The sequence below is a fragment of the Amblyomma mixtum genome, chromosome 5, assembly GCF_055824585.1.
Source record: "Amblyomma mixtum isolate Tamu chromosome 5, ASM5582458v1, whole genome shotgun sequence".
Classification (NCBI taxonomy): Eukaryota; Metazoa; Arthropoda; class Arachnida; order Ixodida; family Ixodidae; genus Amblyomma; species Amblyomma mixtum.
Genome location: NC_143016.1, coordinates 59,640,851 through 59,664,563, shown reverse-complemented (window position 1 = coordinate 59,664,563; position 23,713 = coordinate 59,640,851). Strand labels below are relative to the sequence as shown.

At 50.4% G+C, this 23,713-nt stretch overlaps 1 protein-coding gene across 1 annotated transcript in view; it reads right to left on the bottom strand.

Moving 5' to 3' along the window:
* LOC149342337 (neprilysin-1-like) overlaps positions 1-23,713 on the bottom strand; it is a 70,253-nt gene that overhangs the window by 22,938 nt on the left and 23,602 nt on the right. The window contains exons 2-8 of the mRNA XM_089546783.1: positions 9,141-9,263; positions 9,074-9,076; positions 6,436-6,584; positions 5,707-5,757; positions 4,101-4,331; positions 1,937-2,148; positions 920-1,114 (exon numbers count right to left, since the gene is read on the bottom strand). Coding sequence (XP_089402909.1) covers positions 920-1,114; positions 1,937-2,148; positions 4,101-4,331; positions 5,707-5,757; positions 6,436-6,584; positions 9,074-9,076; positions 9,141-9,263 — 964 coding nt within the window. The remainder of the gene's footprint in view (positions 1-919; positions 1,115-1,936; positions 2,149-4,100; positions 4,332-5,706; positions 5,758-6,435; positions 6,585-9,073; positions 9,077-9,140; positions 9,264-23,713) is intronic.

The window sequence follows — 23,713 nt, the reverse complement described above, 5'->3', positions numbered from 1 at the left end:
CGGGTAGCCTGGGACCCCGTCTTCCCGAGTGGGGGGGCGGGGGGAGCGAGGCTGGGAGAGAGCCTTTATAAGGCGAGACCGGAGAGGCTCGCGGTCTCTTGCTCCTGGACCAGCCCTGCCAAAAGGACCACCTGACCCAGCTGCCACGACGACGACCGGCCCCCCTGCCATGTGAGAATAAACGTTTGTACGAAGTCCTGCCTCGAGCGACTGCCTGTGCGTCCCCGCGCAGAGGAATTGCCCACAAATAATGGCGCCCAACGTGGGGCGCCATTAATTGTGGGCAATTCCTCTGCGCGGGGACGCACAGGCAGTCACTCGAGGCAGGACTTCGTACAAACGGTTTATTCTCACATCAGGGGGGCCGGTCGTCGTCGTGGCAGCTGGGTCAGGTGGTCCTTTCGGCAGGGCTGGTCCGAGAGCAAGAGACCGCGAGCCTCTCCGGTCTCGCCTTATAAAGGCTTTCTCCCAGCCTCGCTCCCCCCGCCCCCCCACTCGGGAAGAAGGGGTCCGAGGGTACACGCGGTGAGCGGCGCGAGATTTGACTTGCCCGCGAGCAGACCCTACAAGTCTTACGTGAAACGGTGGGTTTAGGTTGATTTATGGGGTTCAACGTGCCAAAGCGACTCAGGCTATGAGAGACGCCGTAGTGAAGGGCTCCGGAAATTTCGGCCACCTGGGGTTCTTTAGCGTGCACTGACATCGCACAGTACACGGGCCTCTAGAATCTCGCCTTCATCGTTTTTCGACCACCGCGGCCGGGATCGAACCCGCGTCTTTCGGTTCAGCAGCCGAGCACCATAACCACTGAGCCACCGCCGCGGCTCTTGCGTGAAACACCCTGTATACAGGGCCTTACGTGAAACACCCTGTATAACCATACCGTAATTGAAAACAAAGTCGGTGCTCTCTGCCGTACCTGAAGCAGATTCCTGGAGAAGGTGAACATCTCGGCGATCTGCTGGTCGACGTCACGCATGATGGTATCGTTCTGAAAGTTTGCTTCAGGGTGCCTGTAGCGAACGGAGACGTTCCGCAGAAATGTCTTGATGCCATTCAATGTTTCCTCTTTGTCGAGCACCGCCCGCGGGAACATCAGCGGCTGGGGCCCGAGCTGCGAAAGGGTGGACTCATTAGACGTGTGATTGGCTCTCTTGTCTTTTCGTTTATTTATTTATTTACTGTAGATGAAGTAGTGCCGTCGCCAAACGTGGCAGTGGAATACGCGAGTGGGCACGGCATATGTGCGCAAACAATGAAGAATGGTTTTACAGTTCTTTAAAGTCGTTTTGCGTCTTCTGCACAGGGCGTTGCGTTGAAGCTTAGCCTCTTTCCCTTAGTGATCCAACTACTGTACTGGCAGATCGAATAAGACGGAACACATGATTCGAATCCAACCAATGATTACTCCATGAGAATGAGTGAAGAGTGCAATTTTCCTGTTGTTCTGTATGGTCTTCGTGTGGAAGGGTAGCACCCATCGGATACTTTCAACTTCAGTGCAGAAATAATATCGGAATTCGCTCATGTTTACAAACAGACCGCTCCCTTGCATGTTGGGGCTACGTGTACAGTGCGCTCGGACGGAACGGATAAAGCGGGGGGGGGGGGGGGGGGGGGGGGGGGCTTGTCGGTCGAAATACAACAGCCATTTGCAGACCTCGCATATTTTGTGCACCGCTGCTTTACGCACATTGTGCACACTGTCTGACATCGTGCTTAGTGATTAGGAGCGGCAATATCTACTTTTAATGGGTTGGCATTAGAGCGCCAGTTATCGCAAAATTGTCCGACGTTGACTTGTGAAGCCTCACTTGATAAGTGGAGTAAGGGGAATCACTGTCTGTTACAGCACATTCTGTTCGGTTCTGTTCTGGTATATTAACTTCAAGGGCGAAATGCGGCTGCGTGAGAGACATGGTGGGCTCCTCCTCACCACGATGACTCTGCGGCCGCTCCTCTTGGCGTCGATGTCGAAGCGCGCCTGGAGCAGCGCCTGGTTGTAGCCCATGTGCGCCAGCCTGGTCTCGGCCTTCACCCAGCAGTAGTCAGATTCCTTCCAGTTGGACTGAAAAAGCGGGTAGCCGCCCATCGACTCCAGCTCCACGAGCACCGGGTCCCTGCCCTCTGACGTCTTCCGCGGACGGTCTGCGATTGGACGCAGCGGAATAGATGACTTTCTCAATCGGCCGGCTCCTACTCTGTCTCCCTGTGTTTGTCGTTCAGTTACTTTTGTTGCGAAAGCAACATTACGCTACTTGCCGAGTGATTTCGCGGATCCGAGGAAAGTCCATACCGCGCATGCGCGAGGAGCAGTGACGTCACACGGCGCACAGCTGGCACGCCGACGCCGTCACTGCACGGATGACTAGGTGCCGCCGCCGCGCTCGCCAGTTGCGCATGCCCAGTAGCGGCGCATAGCTAGCGTGCCGGGGCCACCGCCGCTGCCGCGCGCTCCATCGCCTCTCTCTATCCTCTCCGATGCGCAGTAGCGGCGCACAGCTAGCGTGCCGGGGCCGCCGGCACGCCAGCTGTGCGTAGTGACGTCACTTGCTCGTCGCGCATGCGCGTATGGTCGTGCAAGAGCACGCGAAACGGCGACACTGTGGGCAGTGTAGCTCACGCAACAATATATGGCTACGTGCAGATCTTGCTTTCGCAATCCTCCAGGTTTAACCAGAGCTAAACCACAGCCAATTTTATTTCTTTACTTTACACCAATATTTATATGATGTCACTTTGAGTCATTGTACCAGTGTAAAAGACGTGGCACAGAGGTGGTTCAGGTTTCAGAAACCATATGTCTGCCTACTCGCGTCATGCGTTGCATATTCATCTACAATAGCACCAGCATAAGGAACGAGTATACGAATGGAAGAAAAAAGTTGTACAGATCGGGATTTGAATGTCGTGGTGTCGTATGTTAAGATGCGAGTAAGCAAGACGCACTGAATGTTCGTCACAATGCATCACAGCGCACGTAGTAAGTACAGCAGCAGGAGGGCGACCTACCTTGTGAAAAAAAGTTGCTGCGACTGCGCTAACTTTTTTGAACAGGAAACCACAGATTACTACTGACCACCTTTCGGTGACAGCTCAGGTTCACCCCTATGTACATTTTTTTTTTCGGCAGCGGCACCTGTTAGGTCTACGCAGCGTGAAATGTGACTGGTGAGTACGGCATGTCCCCTGTCAATGTAAATACTTTCAACTTGGTGCGCGTATGAGTTCTTTTATAATTTAGGGGAATGCATGTTCTACGCAGCAAATTTTTCATACCAGTTTGTTTCAGGGATCACGCTCTTCATCACAAGTTCTATGAATAACACGACGCTTATAGCGACTGACGTGGCGCGATGGAATTCGGAGCGATTAGGCTAGATATCGACTGAAGCATGCAGAAATCTGGGCGTATGGCGTTTGGACCAAAGTGCGATCATATTTTCCACGACCTGGCGGTGACGCTTCCGACTGTGACGTAAGCGCTTGACCTGCAAGGTGATAAGGGTAAAGGAGTGTCCGTCAGCTTCCGCTATCAGTCTAGAAAGGACAAAGTTCTACACGGGTTAGTCATTTGAGGACTAGCTGCGTTCCGACAACTATTAGTCCCTAAAGGAGAAACCCAGTCCCTTGGAGACTAACCGAAAGCGGTCATTAGCCACATTTGTCTGCCCACGAACTAATCGTTAGTTGTGTGGCCTAAGTGTGGTGTAGTTAGTCCCATTGGCTCATATCTGGCTCCAAGCCATCTCAGTCCAATTGACCCATATTTGGCTCCAAGCCATCTCTGGCCATAGAAATTATACGATATACTACACTGTTACTCTTGCGGCAGCGGACTTCGTTCCGAGCTTTGCGGCTCATACCGTTTTCGCGCCCCGCCGCGGTGGCTCAGTGGTTATGGCACTCGGCTGCTGACCCGAAAAACGCGGGTTCGGCGGCTGAATTTCGATGAAGGCGAAATTCTGGAGGCCCGTGTGCTGTGCGATGTCAGTGCACGTTAAAGAACCCCAAGCGGTCGAAATTTCCGGAGCCCTTCACTACGGTGTCCCTCAGCCTGAGTCGCTTTGGGACGTTAAACTCCAATAAACCAATCATACCGTTTTCGCAGTGCTGGACGAAGTCGACCAGGTAGCTCTCGGCGGCGTTCGGTTCGGAGAAGCTTCCTTGCAGCAGCGCCTCCCTGGCGGCTACGAAGTCCTCCTTGATGGCGTCCGCCGTGCTCTGCCAGATGGGGCCGCCCTGCTGGGCGTCCCAGCGCTGGCATGCGAACGCGTAGAAGTCGTCGCACGGGTCCACGGACTCGTTCATGCTTCGCCGCAGCCGCTGAGCTGCATTCATTTCCGCGGTCGGCTTAAACACGTCAGACATGTCACGCGGGAACGAATCAATCAATCAATCAATCAATCAATCAATCAATCAATCAATCAATCTGGCCTAGCTATGGGGTAGATTAGCAAGTTCACTATTGCTGAACAGTTCATCCATTTTTTGTTTTAACAGAAGATACCATCTTTAGGCTGAGTTTTTGTATAGCGTCCGTGTCCGACGTCATCGTTTGGAAACGAGGCCCAGTCACGTGACGCAAGCTGCCTTTGCCTAACTTGCATAGGCATAATGATATAAGAACCCATTCTTGCAGTAAAATTCCATGTGTGCCTGTGGGCACGCCGAGTCATGCAGCATGCTAAGATATCTCCACTAGAAGAGGTCCTTGCGTCACAGTGACCCTATCCGACTTCCTGCCTATGTTCATTTATGTGTATCTATCTTGCTCCATCAATGGAACGCTGACGTAGGCGCTCACGCTACTGTTGACTCACCACGTCAGTGACCCGCTGGGGGAGGACTCGTAGCGTCTTCACAGACTTAGAAATCTTTTTGATGAAACTTCCTCTGTTCTGTCGTCAGGATGCATTAGCATTAAGTATATGCGGAGTTGTGTTCGAATTCTGCATGACAGGTCTTTTCACGTCCGTACACTCGCGCACAGTTAAGCTGACTATGCTGGTTAAAGGCTGTTAGAACCTGCTCTGGGAGCTTTCCCTGCCCGTAAGCGCTTCCAGCATGGTGAGAAACGGCAGCATAGTGCAGCTTCAAGCCGTAAAGAAAGCGTGGGTCGTTTGGTGTTTAACATACCACTCGATGCAGACGGCAGCGCACACGGGCCAAGCTGCAAACTCTTCCAAGTATATTGTGCTGCTTAAAGCTTGCAAATGCGACACCTTTGTTTCATCTGCAATTATCTTTGGAGCTTGCTTAGAGTATATCGTCCCAATTAATGGCTGCTTTGTCCGTACGTGACTACTACTATGCATCGAATGAGCATAGCGCGTACGAAACGTTTAATTTCTCGATGAAGATATTCTGTATGTGACATCATGTCCGTGCAACAGAGCGTGCATCTATAATGGATTGCAAGAGTAAAGTTTGTGTTTATTTCAAAGCATTACGGGTTTTCTTAGGCAGGCGAACCTGCACGTGATGTCCCCAGAAGTGACTGTAAAGTAACTTCGCACGAAGTTTGTTGCATGTTCCTCAGCTCCACGACACGTATGCAAATGCGCAACGGTGGACTTTGATCTGATGAGCTGCAATACGGGGATGTTTGTTGAGTTCATGCGACAGTGGTTAGTCTCATGGTAGCATGTGCTATCCGGCGACGCACTTTCTCTGTCACTATATGCGTGACGCTTCAATACTAACCAATATTCCAGCAAGCGCTGCTATTGCAGACTTGGCGATGGTCCAGCCCATCTGTAATGAAGAAAAGGACTTCTGTAGCTCACGATATAGTCAAGCTCAACTCAACACATTTCCATGGTTCCACCGTAAACGCTACATACAAATGTTTCATGGCAAATTAGCAAGTAATTGAAGGAAGAACAAACCGGCGATTAGGTTGACATTGGACAATTGCCGAGAAAAATTCTCCTCATTAGCTTAGATGCCTGTTTAGAGCTTGTAACATCAGATGTCCTTCGTGTGACCAATGTCTTACCAAGGCGATTGGCCTTGCTGAAAACTGCTAGGAATTTTCATCCGCGTTGAGCCAGGAGCTTCCAATTTCCGCTGTCTTCTGCGGTGAATCTTTATGTTTCCTGCTGCAACTGCTGCGAAATTTACCTCGTGTTTGACCTTGTCGTCCCGAGTCAAACCTCTCATGCAATAACAAAAGCATTAACTGCGATGCGAGTTAACCATCAATTTCACAGATTATAAGCACGTAATTATTGATGTTTAAGGAAATGCTAACACGACTATACAACTGCCACTTCGCGCCATCCCAGTCGCTATTTAATTTACCTGCTTAACTTACGAATTAGCTTTGGCCAACCTACATACAGCATGTAGCAGTGTGCATGTTGTGGCGAGCAGTGCAACTAGAAATGGTGAACGCGAACAAGCTTCTCCCAGCCGACTACGTGTGCGTACCTCGATAACATCCTGTTGAAGCACACCGTGCCGCGAACAGCACGGCTGCAACAATGGCGGCGGTCACCAAGACGACTGCGAACACCAGGGCCAGCTCGCGCCGGTTTCGAGCGACGAAGGCGGCGACATTGGCGCCGCATTTATTGTATCTATTAAAAGAAGAGATGCAATGAAATCTTTGTTAATTCCTTCTCCAACAACAACAACAAAAAGAGACAAACATGTAGTAGCGATCACAGAACAACATTGAGGTTGATGTCAGTGTTAAATGTCAAAGGCACATAAACGGTTGTTGGGTGAGACAAAATCGAGGCTTAACTCTGTGCTGTACGAGTGTCGACGCATGTTTTTTTATCAGGGCGATAAGGCTCGTATTGACGTATGACCGGTTGCAAACATCTGTTCGCACTCCACCCCAGACTACTTCGCGTGTAACGGCCTTGTTGGTGTACCATTCCGCTCACGCTTATCAAGATTTATGCTGCGTGTGGCGCCAAGTTGAAGCGCAGGTGTTCCATAAGAGAAGTGGAAGTAATAAACTACGCATTTGCTAAGCTTTGGCTGTTGGTACGCATATCGGAAGAGCATTTCTAGGCTGTTCATTTCACTGTCATTAAATTATTTCTGTTCTGCTCTCTGTGCGGCAGGTAACCTTTGAATTAGCGCACGTTCTGCAACTCACACATTAAATTTTTTTTTAGTCAATTTGACGTCTACCTGCCCAACATGCCCGGGTGTCAGGTAAGAATGACATTGATAGATGTCCTCTAGGTGTACCGCAGAAACCTGCGGCAAAAGCTGACGCGAGAGCAATGCGCCGCGTAGCTGCACTTTAAGACACGCGCGCTATGGTGGACCTCTTCGATCATACCAGTCGTGAAGCTCCCTACAGGGTCCGTGTATCGAAATCCGACGCTCTGATTGGCCCGCAACTCGAAGAGTGGCAGACTGCCACGCCATCTGAGGTATTCAGATAAACTTTGTTTCAGGTAAAACAAAAGGTAGGAGGTCAACACCAGTAGTTAGCTGCCTATCTTTAGACGGCGCCACCATCCGCTAATCTTCAAAAACTGGCCGCAGGCCACGTACGAATTTTAAGCTGACCTTCGGAACTGAGAAGGTTGGTTTAGGCGAGTTAGTTGGTTACCCACGACCATAGAGTTTCTCACTATTACGTAGAGGGAAAGCTGGCGCCCCTTCTATGGGAGTTTGCATGGAGGTCCCTCGACACCACTTCAGCTACCATGGGCGCTCAAAACATCATGGGGCGGTGAGCTACCGACTGCAGAACTACAACTTTTGGCCAAAAATAATGCAAAAATAAAGCTGTTCGATAAATGCGAATGTCCTAACATTCAATATCCTGTCTGTAAATTGAAACAAACGAGTAGAAAAGCATTTAAGTCCAAAGTTTGCCCAAAATAAGAGATGGCTAGCTTTCCTATAGGCCAAGTAATGAACACTACAAAAACTAATATTTCGTAATTAACAGTTGCATTTTTAAAAGCAGATATGTTTTTAAAAAATTGTTCTTGTTAGACACTTTAAGAGGTTTTTAATGGCATTTCGGAAAAGTGAAACCTTTTGTTGGCGTCGTGTGCGGTTGCGTTTTCACTACTATGGCCTTTGCACACTGCGTTCGCGCGAAAGTCGTCTGCGCACACCCGAACAGCGTTTTCAGTATAAAACGTCATAGTAGTGACACTCCGTATTCCTGAAAAAATACGACTGTCTCGCAACAAGTAGCTCACCGCCCCATGATGCTTTGAGCGTCTATGGTGGCTGAAGTGCAGCGCCGCCACTCTATGCCCACGACGACAAACGTAGCGCTCATAAGAATCGTTCTCGAAGTCGAACTCTGCCAGCGAACTGTAAGAATACAGCAGTGGTGCAGTATAAGCGCGAGATTTCACATCATGCAAAAAAAAAAAAAGAAAGGTCAGAGAGAAGATGTATACGAGTAACGTTTTCAGACAAATTGTCAAAGCCATGTAAGATGACAAATAACTTTCCTGTGAACAGGGTATACCCTGCGCGAAGAAACACAAGAACAAATCTGCTGACTGCGTAGAACGGGTTGTATGTGCCTATCAACTGTCACGCGGCAAGCCTACACTGGCCAAACCGGGAGGTGCTTAAATGAAAGTCTTCGCGAGGAGAAAATGGTAACGGAAGCCTTGCTGAACACAGTGAGGATTGCAACCCAGGTGTATGCAGTCTGATTTTCAACGAATGCAAAGTTGTTGGCAGGAATAGAAAACAACACGGGATATCATGCAAGCTAGAGAAATGAAATACTGGAAGCTCGATTGTGTGAGCACTTCCTCGGTATCGCTATCCAAGAAAGTGATTGCCTTTCTTGATTTTGCGAGCAAAAATTAGAACGTGTATACTGGAAAGTGCCTCGCTGTGTGATAGGATTGTGCAATGTTGTGCTCATGCTCTCGCAGTATATAAAAATCAGTTGAAAGCTATCGCGTGTGGTGTCCTCTTCATTTTGTCCTTGTGTTACGAGCGCTACACTTGTCGTAACTGGTATGATTAAAGAACTTTGACGCCATATTTATATGACCGCACTGCTTGCTGATATACAAGAAGTACAGGAAGAGTGTTTGAGAGCGTCTACTATACCGTCAACCTTCTTTAGTTGAGGCGGTGAGAGAGAGAGAGCTTTCGCGACCTATGTGAAGATGAAAGCCGATTACCTTGTCGTCGCCTCCACGTCGCAGATGTTGGTTGTCGACGATGCGGTGTCCATATTGGAGTCCAGTCGATGCAGCCTGGCGACCCCCTTTTCGCTGCACAAGTCGAGCGAGTCTGGTGAGGAACTCGCGAAGGACTAATAAAAGAATCGACCTGGTGTATCCGCTGTATAATTTGATTTATGCAGTTTAATTTCACACAGAGAAATAAATTTCAAACTCGTTCGGCAACCTGCAACGTAATAACAGCGTATCAGTCAATGTCAGCATCGTTTCGCTCTACGTGCAACTTCTCAACCCTTCCGCGGGTGCCACTAGTAATCGAGAGGTGCCCTAAGAGAAAGATACAACGGCGTTCTATCTGATGCGCATGGGCAATACGGCTGTAATGAGACGGGATTTATGCTGAAATCGAGGCTAACCTTGAAGGTTTTTCCGACCGCTGTGACGCGGTCGAGTGCTGGCTGTTGTGAAGGGTGACAACAAAAGCACCCAGCAGTAGGCAATCAGCTTATCACGGGCCAAAGGAAATGGAAAGGCGAGAGTGCGTATGAGAGGTTGAGCGTCGTTCTCACCCGCTCTGCGTAACAAAGGTTAGCCCTTTAGCGGGCGCTCCCCATAGGCGGGCTCAGGAAGGCACTTAAAGCACTCGAACGACGATAGCACGCACTCCTGGCCTCTGCATCCATTCGCTTAGTCCGTCTACACGCCCCACCCCTCCCTCCTTTTTTTTTGTTTTTCGCTGGGTCACAACAAACGCCGGATGTGCGAGCGACGCCGTCATTGGCTGCGTGGGGAATACTGTGCGACCAAAGTTTCTCCTCTTCTACCATGCCTCGCCTCATCCGATTGTGTAGAAACTCCACGAAACACGCTTGATGAATTCTTAGTATAGGACACCTGTTGAGCAAATCGTGATTCTACGCGCTATATTGTTATCGCGTCATACAGACTTTCAGGAAGCGTGGGAAACGATGCCACTTGAAGAGGCTATATCTCAAGAAGGTTATCGCTGCATGCTGTGGTGGTTAGCACTGCATGGCATCAATGGGCTTCTGAGGCATAGCGATTGCCGCCGTCTTGTCACGATTGTAGGAGTGCTCGATGAACAACGCCCCATCTCACCCTTTTCCCCAGATGTGCTATCGGGTGTTACGTTATCTTTGCGCAAGCAAAGCAAAGCAATCACATCGCATGTTTCATGTTTATGGCCTTACAGAAATGACGTCGAACGACAAATAGCGGATTAGTAGTCAGTAAGGGTCGGCTTTTATGTACTATTTTTCATTCTAGACGATAACGTATAGCCAACGATGTAGAGATCGTCTCGCTATTCACGCTTCTACACTCTGCGAAAAAACCCGCCAAAGGGGGGAGTAAAGACAACTTTAGTCCTCTAAACGGCTCGTTAGTCCCTAAATTTGCACACGACACTCTTCTTGCCAAAAACGCGCGCCGTGCGCAAACTCAACGGACTAACTATAGTGCCTGGCACTGCCGAGAAAGAGACTAACGGGGGGCGAATCGCAGCATAGCAGCACGCGAACATCGCGAGAAGACCCCGACTGCAATAGTACTCGATTTTTGAAGCGCAGGACGTGGTCTAAGGCCAGTGAGAGCACCGCCGCTGCCTGTGACGAAGCGGATACAACTTTTGCGTGAGAAAAAGCCTTCGTGCAACCGGAACGGCTGGCAGCTATGCAAGTGCATGAACAAATACTACGAGCTGCAATACGTGTCGAATGTGAATTGTAAAGGTTAGGGTTGAGCAAGTACACGTAGCTGCATATCGTTGCCTTTCGTTTACGAGCTTATGTGATGCTGTATAAGTATCGGCGACACTTAGCAAATCGGTGAGTGGCAAGCAGTCAATTCCCGGTCACCGCTGTCCGCCAGTAACAAAAAACGAAGTGAATCATTGCCTTCTATATTTGTTTTCAGCAGGCTATAATGTGCAGCTGCCAATTGCAAGAAATAAGACCACCTGATATGCAAAAGCAACGAAACGAAAATTAAACAACTGTTGTGGTTGTGAAGCACCGGCCGTAATGTATACAGAGTTGCAATAAAGACAAAAAAAAAAGTAATGTATACACAGTTCAGCACTTCTTTTTTGGCCAAAACGCGATTTAGACCGCTGTGCGTGCGCATTAAGGCTTACCGCAGGTGGTTGCAAAAGCATATGACACCAAAATCACCATACTGTGCTCTAAACAGCAATACGTTTGATAACAATTTGAGCGGTAAAGAGAGACAATGTATGTGTTTCGCGTATAAGGCTTTTATTTTCGGCCTTGGACCGGCTTGTAATCCAAAGGTTGTCGGTTCGAATCCTGGTGTTTTCATATATGTTTATTTCTGTTTCCTTTATTGATGTTATGTGTGTCAAGTTCTGTCGGAAAATAATCCGCTCTTAACTACGCTGGAAATCACGCGTCGTTTGCATTTTTTCATTAACGAGGACTAACTGTTGCACCCTTTCCAAGGGGACCAACAGTTACACCCTTTGCAGCTCGTCCCGAAAAGGACGAATGCCAGTGGGAGGTGAGTTAGTCTCCAAAAAGACTAACCTCTCGCCCCCTGTTGGCCTCCTTTTTCTAAGAGTGTACGTCATTCAAGCTGTGCAGGCCGCTTGAGTTATTGTATCGCGGTATTTTTGTTTTGATGCAAGTGTGAGGATGTCCGGGTCGCTGGCCTTCAAAGAACCTTATGCTACTCATGCTAACTCTATTCGGCGTTTCTTTCAACCCATCTCGTCCTTACCGTGACATTAACCTGCCGTCCGCAGAGAAAATAGTGGCCTCATTAATTCGAACTTGAAGGGGTCCGAACATTTGTTCGAATAATGCGGAATTCGAATTAAGTGCTGGATCGGCGCTTCCATTATATGCGTGATATCGACGGGACCGATCACTTCGAATAAACCGGATGTTCTCATTAAGCGAGTTCGAACGAACTGGATATTTTATTGTAAAACGCGACTGTTGGTTGGCTTTCCTGCAGAGGTAGAGCTGAAAGCACTGTCCGCGAGCAGGCACCTTCACGAAAGGAGGTGAAAAAAAAAATCCAGACTGTTAAGGCAGAAGCCTATGGCGCCAGTAGCTAATTTCCCCCTACCGTGTCCGTCTGGAGGGGTTAGGAATGGCGACAGCGGGTCGCGCGCTTCGGATGCCGTCCAAGGATGCGGGAAAGACCGCGACCGCCTTGTCGGGGACCAAGGGGCCGACGACCCCTTGAAAGGATCCCTTGACAAACATAGAAGTGGGAGTTGGGGACAATAAGGTCGACGACTCCTTAAACCCCCGACTGTCTAGCTAAGCAGTGGCGCCTCCAGAGTCGGGCCCTGGCGTGCACTGGGCTCCGCCTACTTGTATGCGCAGTGCCACTGCAGCAGTATTGGTTGGAATTGGGCGAGAGCCGGTTTATTAAAGCTCCGCCCAATTATCGAGGGGATAAAAACCGCTGCAAACAAAGAGCGGGATGAGCGCGCCGAGTCTCAGTCTCGGCCGCTTTTCTACAGCCCTTTTTTAAACAGCCTTTTTTGACAGCCTTTCTTTAAACTGCCTTTTTCTTAAGTTCGTTGTGTTTTAGTCTCGTCTTCAATAAATTAGTTTTTTGCTTCAGTTTTGTCGCAAGAAGTTTGGAGTTGCTGCCCCAACCGGCAACATGTCGCCGGACGAGCGGACAAAGTACCGCTGACCAACGTACGATCGGACCAACCGGCCAAAATCGGACCTTGTTTCCTTTTAACTGGTGCCGTGACCAGGATAGTCCGAGCGGCTTTCTGCGAGCGGTTGGAGGCAGTACCTTCCGGAAGCCTGACGGGGCAACATCTTGGCGAGAAGCCCCGGGGACCAAGGTCCAAGTGAGGTGATTTCTTTGGGAGAGGCCTCGGAGCCAAGACTCCACGACAGTGCCGAGGAGCGAGCGAAGCGAGACCGACGGAGCGAAGCGCCGCGACTTCGGCGGCACTGTGCAACTTCGTCTGCCGGGAGGAAGTGATGGGCCTGCTGCGAGCTCGGGTATCCGGACTCACTTCTGAACCCTAGAACGAGATCTGCTGCTACCACGGATCAAGTGCCATGATGAGTGAGTTTCTCCATTCTCACTTTGCTTGCCTCGGGAGTGCTTGAGCCGCAAGGTTAGAGTAACAGGGCACAATGGCCACAGTTGGCTGGTGGAGTGGACATGGCTATGGGTATTGGGATGGCCAGGAGCGGCCTCAAATGTCAGAGGCTGAGCGAGCCAAAGCAAAGGAGAGAAGCGACGCTTATATTCTTGACCTGAAGCGTCAGCTAGCGGCAGCCGAAGAGAAGCTACGGCAGGAGAAGAAAAGGATTTTGAAGGAGGAACGCTCACGGAGAGCGGCCAGTATACTGCCGGAGACGGCACAATCGCAGTCGTACTCTGATCAAACGCTGATCAAAGTAGTGAGTAAAGCGGATAGCAGCAGCGGCATGCAGTCGGTTCCGTTAGAGAGCAGTCAAGAGGAACCTCGGGTTCCTGCAGACAGGGCGGCGATCACTAGCGTCGAGGAGCCGCGAGTTGTGGAGTCAGGCATTATTGTTGACAAAGACCAGGAGTCTTTGAATCCCGAGGTGGAGGCGAGCTCCACAGACATTACAGGCAAAAATTCGTCTCGTGATGAAACTGTGCAGGCCAACTCTGGCGAGGAAGCCGTACATGTTAGTAGTGGTGCTAATGGCACTGATGAGCAAAACGGTATGAACGGCTCGGCCGGCCGGGTTGCCCAGCGCGACATTTTGTTGCCAGCTGAAGCGGCAGTATGTAAAGCAGGGTGTGGCGAGAGCGGCATGGCTCAGAAAGCATCCGTAGCACAGGCTGTAGCTTCCGAGAAGCCGGAAGAACAGCTGGGTGAGCCAGACTGTTCCGATCCGAGAAACTCGGATTCAGGTAACACCGCAATGAGTATGGCGGTCGATGAAAGGAGTCTGAGCAGTGACGAAGACGACGAATTCATCTCACTCTCTGAAGGAGACGAAGATACACCGCCGCTGATGGGGTCGAAACGCGACCCATCCTGCAATCTCCTGGCGGGCGATCCACCTGCAAGGAGCAGGTGGATCGCAAACCTAGAGGGCAGTTACGGTGAATTGGTTGAGCTGGCCATGCCACATTCAAGAGGGCCCTCTAGGCACAATCACTTAGAGCCTTGTGCGGAGGCTTGTGCACCGTATGCGCATACGGGCGGCGGCTCCACTGCGGTAGGAGATGAGCGACCGCGGAAAGCAGGAAGAATGTGGGGATTGTGCACGCTGCGACACGTAATGTTTACTATTATGAGAACCGATCAGGGATTCGATCCTGGTGGCTAGCGACGAATGCCTATGTCCTCAGCTTTAGCCCACTCTGCCACTGCCAGGTCGCATAAAGCGTAAAAATGTTCCTTGGCTCGGGCACACAATGGGGCAGTGGGTGAGAGTGGGGGAACGTGGTGGACTGTGAACTCAAGTGCATTGATGTTGGACTCCCATGTTACGAGTGTTTCTACTGTTGTGGTTGCTTGTGAAAAGAAGTCAAGGAGTGTGAGTGTTGATGCATGCATCATGTGGTCTTGAACATGCTCTTTGTGCAGTTGTTAGTAGGACGCAGAAGCGCTCCTTTTTTATGTTCGTACAGCGCTCAGTTGAGATCAGTTTTTTTTGTGCTGTTTTTTTTTTTGCTGTTCACGGCCGGCTCTTTTGTACTTTTGCGCGCTATTGTATGTTGTGTGTAGGGCGAGCGTCCACCCAACATTCTTGGTGGGGAGGTGTTAAGGCAGAAGCCTATGGCGCCAGTAGCTAATTTCCCCCTACCGTGTCCGTCTGGAGGGGTTAGGAATGGCGACAGCGGGTCGCGCGCTTCGGATGCCGTCCAAGGATGCGGGAAAGACCGCGACCGCCTTGTCGGGGACCAAGGGGCCGACGACCCCTTGAAAGGATCCCTTGACAAACATAGAAGTGGGAGTTGGGGACAATAAGGTCGACGACTCCTTAAACCCCCGACTGTCTAGCTAAGCAGTGGCGCCTCCAGAGTCGGGCCCTGGCGTGCACTGGGCTCCGCCTACTTGTATGCGCAGTGCCACTGCAGCAGTATTGGTTGGAATTGGGCGAGAGCCGGTTTATTAAAGCTCCGCCCAATTATCGAGGGGATAAAAACCGCTGCAAACAAAGAGCGGGATGAGCGCGCCGAGTCTCAGTCTCGGCCGCTTTTCTACAGCCCTTTTTTAAACAGCCTTTTTTGACAGCCTTTCTTTAAACTGCCTTTTTCTTAAGTTCGTTGTGTTTTAGTCTCGTCTTCAATAAATTAGTTTTTTGCTTCAGTTTTGTCGCAAGAAGTTTGGAGTTGCTGCCCCAACCGGCAACGTGTCGCCGGACGAGCGGACAAAGTACCGCTGACCAACGTACGATCGGACCAACCGGCCAAAATCCGACCTTTTCCTTTTAACTCAGACTTTTCGTCATTTCGTTCCGCGCGCTCCCAGGCTGACCAGAATCACATGAACACGTACGACACATTCCAGGAGGCGCCCACTCGCTCTCGCCGCCTCATATGAGCCCAATAGCGCAGACCCGCCTGTAAGGATCCCTTTCCCGTTTCAATGTTGTAGCTCTATGCCATTGGCCGGCTCCTCCGCATTCGACACCACATCCGACGAATGGCGTCGCTCGATGGTTATCAACCCTCTCGTGGGCAGCAACTGCCGATATCATAAAGAGACAAAGAGAATAGACCGGGGGATGATTCCTTGCAATTTATTCATATACGGCCCCTGGAGATAACACGTTCTCGAGAGAGCACGACCTAAGCTTACTCTGATGACATTCTCAATGCCCGGTAGGTGAACGCCATAGTTTTCAGTTGCGAAGGCAATTGAAGAGAAGGTCCTCTAGCAGTTCAGCTATCCTCGTGAAGAGGCTCGGCACAGTGTATCGTTGGTCGAGCATGCAATGGCGTGGGCCATTGCATCTGCCACACTGGTGGTGTTTAATCTGTACACGCCGACACGCTATCGGCGCTCTTCAGGTACCGTTTATTATGGTCTTTATGGGCACTATTAAGTGCGCGTGCTTGATCAGTAGTGTGATCTTTCTCTTTGCCATCTTTTCGTCCCTCTGGTGCTCTTCGTACTGCTCAGAGTGTAGTCGACCGGCCGTACAAGCCTGTGTACCACTGTATCGCTACTACTATACGATAAAAGGTATAATATATAAAAATGCGAATAGCTTTCATTTATGCTTTTCATTTTCTGTGTCAGCCGCCAGAGGTACAGGAGGCTTGCTGGAAAGTACCTGATTGCGAACGATAACCCTAAAGGCAAAAAAAGGTTAAAATCTTAGCAGTCGTACTGCTGCATCGGTGTGTGATGAAACGATTTTTAGCTTTGCTGTTGAATTATTTTACATACGCAATTATTGGTGTGAAGTTTTATCGTACTTCGACGCTCAGTTATCGTCGTTCGCTAATTTTAATTGTGCAGTGATAATATTTTTCTTTATAATGTACTATTTTTTTACATTTGTGCATTGTGGACCATGAATGGCGAAATACCGGAGGTTCATGATTATTCTTTCACGTTTTCACTGCTTGGGCATCACAAAGTTCACGTCCCAAGTGCCTTTCAAAAACAGAAGGCCTCTGCACTCCCCCTGTGACGTCACCGCGCCTTGCCTGGTTGACCATACAATGCCATGAATTTAGACCGCAATGCTTGAGAAGCGACGGTCGCCAAAGAGGGGCACACTTTGAAAACAGGGAACGGCACGTTTGAAAACAGGTGATCTAGCACTACCTTCACGCTGCACACACTGAGCTGGGCTAAATACGAATCACCGACTCTATGAGTTCTGGCATCGGCGCGTTATCCCAAATGAGCACCGCCACCGACGTCATCAATTCATCAGCACGTGCTCGAACAAATTTTTCGCAGTGGAGTCGAAGCTACATAAGCGCGAGGATGGCACGACCATGCTGTTATCACGCAATCGAGAGCCAACCTGGCAAGCGCGTAAGGCGTTGTCTCGCGCTGATCGCTTCCAGTCCACTGCGAACAACTTGTAGGATCAAGTATAATGCTACTGATTGAGCGCGAGGGAAGAAGACGACTCTGAGCGACATCACCGTGGTTGCCGCATCAACACTGTGGGCACAACAGTCGCAACAATACTGCTCACTTGCATATCGAAGAAAAACCAGCACTCAGACCGGGGCGAAGAAATGAAGCGACACACACAGCGCTGTGTGTGTCGCTCCTGTTCGTCGTCCCGGTCTGTGTGCTGGTTTTTCCTCGATGTGGATCCATAGCTACCAGCCCAACTTCCGTCCGCAGTCGCATGGGAGCGCTCTCTTCTAGGGCACAGGGAGGCTTTAGTTTGAGCATCCTTGCACCCTTCGTACGCACGTTAACGCGCCGTCTTCCGATATATGTGAGAAATCGCGGTGGCTCAGTGGTTATGGTGCTGACCCGAAGGACGCGGATTCGATCCCGGCCGCGGCAGTCGAATTTCGATGGAGGCGATATTCTAGATCTAGAACATCACCCGTGTACTGTGCGATGTCAGTGCACGTTAAAGAACCCCAGGTGGTCGAAATTTCCGGAGTCCTCCACTGTGGCGTCTCTCATAGCCTGGGTCGCTTTAGGACATTAAACCCCATAAACCAAACTAAACCAAACCAAACCAAAGCGATAGATGTGAATCATACGTCTGTGCGTCTCGCTCACGTGGCCCTATGCCGGGAGAAGAGGAATACAGGAGACGGCACGAGTGGATGGGACAAACGCTTCTGCTTGCCCGCTTATCCTTTGCCTTCGCCAGACTTTTGAATTTTCTGAAAAATGATTCAAATTCCAATTGCTTCAGCAGTGAACTTAGCTATAGAAAGTATGCAATTCGCTGCAAGATCTTTTACAAATGTTGTGCGCTAAAGTGACATTCGCAGGAAAAAAATATTAACATAAAAAGATTGCAAGTTTCCACTCATCGCTATTAAGTACTTGTTGTGTTGTTGTTGTGACTGAGAGAAGGATGAAAAGGAAATTGCACGGGCCTGCTACTGGCTCGATCCTAGCCACCACCGCTGCCACGTGCAGACAGAGGAGAGTTAAAAGATCAGAGGAAAGAGAAAAAGGGAAGAAAAGACGCGCGTCGCAGCAACAACTGCGTCCGCCGGAGCGGACGCTGCTCAAAAACCAGATAAACGGCCGAAGCCGCGCTCGCCGAAGCCATTAAGTACTTGATGGACGCGTAGTGGCCTTCATAGTATAACTGAGCCGCTTCGTTAACTCGATTGCTACCCAAGATGACGTAGTTGTCAGGGGCCAGATAACATCACAATTGGCTTCATTCGATTGCGTTCGATGTTTGTATCTGTACGAGTCATGCTCTCCCGCATTTTCACGCCGTCCCTGTTGCTGGCCATTCTGTAAGAGAAAGCTAAATAAATAGAAAAATGTCGCGTCCGGGCTTTGTGGCAACCACCGAAAAGCGACGTCGGTTATGTGACAATATAGCGACGGATGTCGATGGCTCCGAGTAAATTTCAATCTCTTGGTGTTATTTAACGCGCACAGACATCGCGCAATATACGGGCGTCTTTTGCGTTTCGCCTCCATCCAAACCCGGCCGAGATTGAACCCGCGTCCTCGAGCTTAGTACTCGGGCTCTATCCGGCAGCGGCGGCCGCGTTTTCATGGAGGCGAAATCCAAAAGACACCCGCATGCTGTGCAATCTCAGCGCACGTTAATGAACCTCAGATGGTCGAAATCTGGCCCGAGCACTCAACTGCAGCGCCTTATTCTCCCTTCTTTCTCGCCTCCCTTCTTCATTACGTTTTGCTGTGCAGTCCTTCATTTGCTGTTGTCAGCTGCGCTTTTGGCTGTCGCGGGTGTCAACTGAGTAAAGACATGAGTGTACTCCGTACAGTCTGCGTTATAGCGATGGTTCTTTTGCATTCAACAGCTTCCATTGTAATTTTGTCAACTGGAAACTTTCTTCCATCGATTCTGTCCGAATGCCGTTCCGAATTCCTTCGGAATGGCATTAATACGCGTCTAAATAAGCCATCTGCGAGCAATGTGACAATTGTGGTTCAGTCGTCAGGGGTTTGTCCAACATAGTAGTGCTTCACTCTGATCCATCATCCGTAACATAATAGGCTGAATAAACGAATAAAGTTTTTGAAGCGAAAAACTTCACTAGGCTCGTCAAAACCGCGCTTCGCGTGAGCCACACTACAGATTTGCCACAGCTGCGCATGCGCGAAACCGAGCGACGTCACGCGTAGCGCAGGTGGCCGCTGCTGCCGCAGCCGTCGTCGCCGCCGCGCGCTGACTCCGTCGTCTGACCTTTCGCCGCCGCCGCGCGCTACTGCGCATGTGCGTCGCCGCTTCTCATTCGCCGCTGCCGCGCGGTCGCTGCCGCCGTCCCAAGAGGAGAAGGTTCTTTCGCAAGGCGTTGCGAGAACGCGTGAGCGGCGGCGGCGGAGAGGCGGCTATCCTCGCCACCGTTTGACCTTCGCCGCAGCCGTGCGCAGTGCACATTTGACAGGAGGTGTATATAAGGCGCGCTTGCCCATAGAACAGGCGCAGACACTCGCCATGGAAGGAGAAGAAGAAGCAATAGTTGGACGGCGCAGAAACATCGATCCAGAAGTGGTAGCTTGGGAGTTGGCTGAAAAGCAGCGAGAGCTTTTCTCTTCGAGATATCCAGGCTTAACCTTAACTAAGCCACAGCCAATTTTTCTCAGTTACCCACCGCTCATGGAATATCCCTCTAATGGGGCCTTGGACATTTAAATAAATAAATAAATAAAGTTACTCTCTCCCAATTGAGATCTTGTCCATGGTTCCATCTTCGAAGGAACGTTGCTGATATCGGGCTCAGCTGTTTTGACTACTTAACTATTAATTCTGCTAGAAATGTGTTTGGTTGCTCCAATGGTGGCGCACGACTCCTGCAGTCCATTCCTTCAACACCCACCTGAGAACTGAGCACGTTAGCTAACTAATCGTCGAACTCACTTACCACTTACCAGTTTACCAATATCCCTCAGGAGAAATGTGTGCAACAGCTGTATCTTATCGGCAGTCACGTATATGGGGCAGAAACGTGGAGGCTAACGAAAAGGGTTCAGCTTAAGTTAAGGACAACGCAGTGAGCTATGGAAAGAAAAATGATCGGTGCAACGTTAAGAGATCAGAAGCGGGCAGAGTGGGTGAGGCAACAAACGCGGGTTAATGACATACTAGTTGAAATCAAGAGGAAGAAGTGGGCTTGGGCACGGCATGTAATGCGAAGCAAGATAAGCGGTGGTCCTTAAGGGTAGCGGAGTGGATTGTAAGACAAGTCAAGCGTAGCAGGGGGCGGCAGAAAGTTAGTGGGCGGATGAGATTAAGAGGTTTGCGGGGATAGGGTGGCCGCATCTGGCGAAGGACAGGGTTAATAGGAGAGACATGGGAGAGGTGTTTGCCTTGCAATGGGCGTAGTCAGGCTGATGACGATGATGAAGTAGTGCTTTCAGCTATGATACTAAGCTACGGTTAGTTCATAATTAAATTACAATCACGTCGACGTTGGTTTCACCGCTTACGGCAGGCGCACACAGAAGACAACCCGTGAAAAAAAAAAATTTTCAGCGCGCGCCCGTGCACCCACGCACACAGGGTTAAAGGGGGAGGAATGAAGGCGATTGTTCTCGTGGTTCCAAGTACCTGGCGCTGACGGGCGAGAAAAGTTGCGTGCTCTGTAGGCAACCTCTGGCTTCGCGTGGGAACGCGCAGATAGCTAACTTGCTTGGAGGCGCTTGCGCAAGTTCTGCGGGCGATAAGCTCGGGACAATGGCGTCGCCGATGCGTGGGCCGACCGATAACTCGCTTCGCTTCTCCATTCTTGCAGCCAAAAGAAAACACGACAATCTCGAGAGACCTGACAGATTTCTTCCATTAATTATTGCGTCAGAGTATACGCTATAAACACTTATCCGCACGCACTGGGAGCAGCAACGATGAAATAATCGCATGTTTTTCATTTAATGTTAAGATATGGAGCACTTCAATTTTTTGCAGAATGCACCCTAAGAACCACCGGTGGTCGCAATTATTCTAGAGCCCTCCACTGTGACACCTCTTCCTTCTTTTGTTCTCTCACACCCACTCGCCTCCATTCCTTTGCGGCGCGGTTAGGGTGTTCACCGAGATGCGAGACAATTCATGCGCTATTCCGTTTCCTCAAAAACCCTTTTTTGAAGCGAAAAGCTTCACTAGGCTTGTTAACAACGCGCTTCGCGTGAGCCACCCCTTGGCGCCGCCACGGCGCGCCCTTCCTGCTCCTCGCCACCCCTCCCTTCTCCTCCTCGCCACCGGTTTACCCTTCTCCGCTGCTAGCGGTTCTTATCGCGTTCTTATCGCGTTATCGCAAGGCGTTGCGATAACGCCCGAGCGGCGGCGGCGGCGGACTTAAAAGAGGCCCCGCACCGCGGCGCGCGCTCCGTCGTTACTTCTCCTCGCCATCGGTTAACCGCTTGGGACGGTTGGGACGGCGGTCTCCGTCCCAAGAGAAAGTTCTTTCGCAAGGCGTTGCGAAAACGCACGCGTGAGCGGCGGCGGCGGCGGCCGTAGAAGAGGCGCAGACATTTGCCATGGAAGGAAGAAAAGAAGACCCAGAAGTGGTAGCGAGGGAGTTTGCTCAAAATCTACACCGCTACCGTGGTGCTCCCAGTGCATTGTGCGTGAACTGCGACAGCCGTAACGTCAAACAAAGCATAACTGCAGCTTTTCGCTTGTATATCCAGGCTTAACCAGAGCTAAGCCACTGCCAATTTTTTTTTCTGTCACCTGCTCTGAGAAAGAGAACTTTGCCTTTCCCCCGCATGCTAGCCTATGGGATCAGGCTTTTGGCGCCGAGTCGCCTGTTTACATGTACCCGGCAGGGGGGGGGGGGGGGGGAGGTCGAGTCATAGGGTCGGGACTAAACAAGGTCACCCCGACTCGACGGCTGCGTGTTTACATGAATTCCATTTCAGCTAGTCAAGACTAGCGCAACTGCAGGGATGTCCAACGTCGAGCAGTGCAATGCGAGCGTGGTGGTGGTGGTGAAAAACTTTTTATTAGAAGGCCTAAAAAAAAAACAAAATTATGCAGCATCATTGCGGGCTGTCGGTTGTGGAATGGCAGCCTCAAAGATCGCGATCCGCAACCTCTGTCTCGGAGGCGCGACGGCGCAAGCGGAAACATATTCTAATTTATCCTCTACCCTCCCACTAACCAGACTTGTGACTCGACAGCATTTACAAGCACCTCGCCGGCCGTGTCGGGCTGACCTACCCCTTGCGGAGGGGTTGAATGGACCCGACCGCTCGACTCCCAGACTCAACTCGGCGGCGTACGAGCTCAGTAACCAGCTTTCTGACCGACAACTCGGCTCAACCCGACCTTGTCGTGATCATATCAACGGTGCTAATTTAACCGGATGGCTTATCCGCTATGATCTCCACTGATGGCCCGAGCTCCTAAATTGCGATGTTGACGTCAGGAGAGGTCACGAATGCGAGGTGAAGTCGCTCTTTAGTGGGTTGGCTGTGCCAGCACAAGTTGAGGATTGGACAACATGGTGAGGAGGTTCTGTTGCGTGGATGTCCATGTTGCATGGATGTATTGCGAGGGGACGTAATGAGTTTGGGCTAGGCATAGAAAAACGTTGTTTCGCGCTTTGTGCTTGTGGCGACACGCACATACTAAGATCTGGTTGTAAACGTTACCTGGGGATTGTGGAGATTCAGCAGTGAAGAATTTGTTTCGAATGGCAGCACACGAAACAGCCTCTACTGCTAAAGAAGGATTATTTGAACTCTTTCCACGCTTACCGTTAACTGATACTGTCGACGAGTGCTCCACACACTTAGCAAAGCACGAAACTAAGACATTCTGTGCCGGCTACGTCTGTCATGAACGTAACGTATGGGTGAGCCCGAATAGAGGTCTGAACGCAACAAGGGGGGGGGGGGGGGGGATTCCGGTGGAAGACTAGGTTAAAAAAATGCTTGCTTGGATAGGTGTCCGGCGGCTGATGACCAATGACCAATAGAGGTCAACGGAGAAACTCCCTTGCAGTAGTCGTAACCCGACTAATGGTGAATATAATGAACGCGGTTGCACCGAGGTAAGGGAGTCAATGGGAATATCAGCCTCTTTATTTTGGGCCCTGACACAATCACGGCTGTCATCCACATCTCGGATAAGTCACACAGGCTTACCGTATGCCAAACATACACGCGCCACCATACCAGGAGTTTACCTAGGAATTGAAATAAAATGGGTGTCTAAGTTTGTATGGAGGTGGTTTGAAAGCAGGGGAAAACAGGAGCTATTTTTATTTTTAATTTCGTGGTTTCTTCCACCATACACCAGCTATGGATGGTGTGCCCCTTCAGGTACATGCCCTTCTCACGGCTCTCTTTAACCACATTTCCCTTCGTGTGTAAAGAAAAGAAAATCGTTACGAATTAAGGGGGCGTCTTCAGGAAGAAAACAAAGGGATGTGCGTGCACAATACCACCACCACCTTACTGGCTCTGCGGA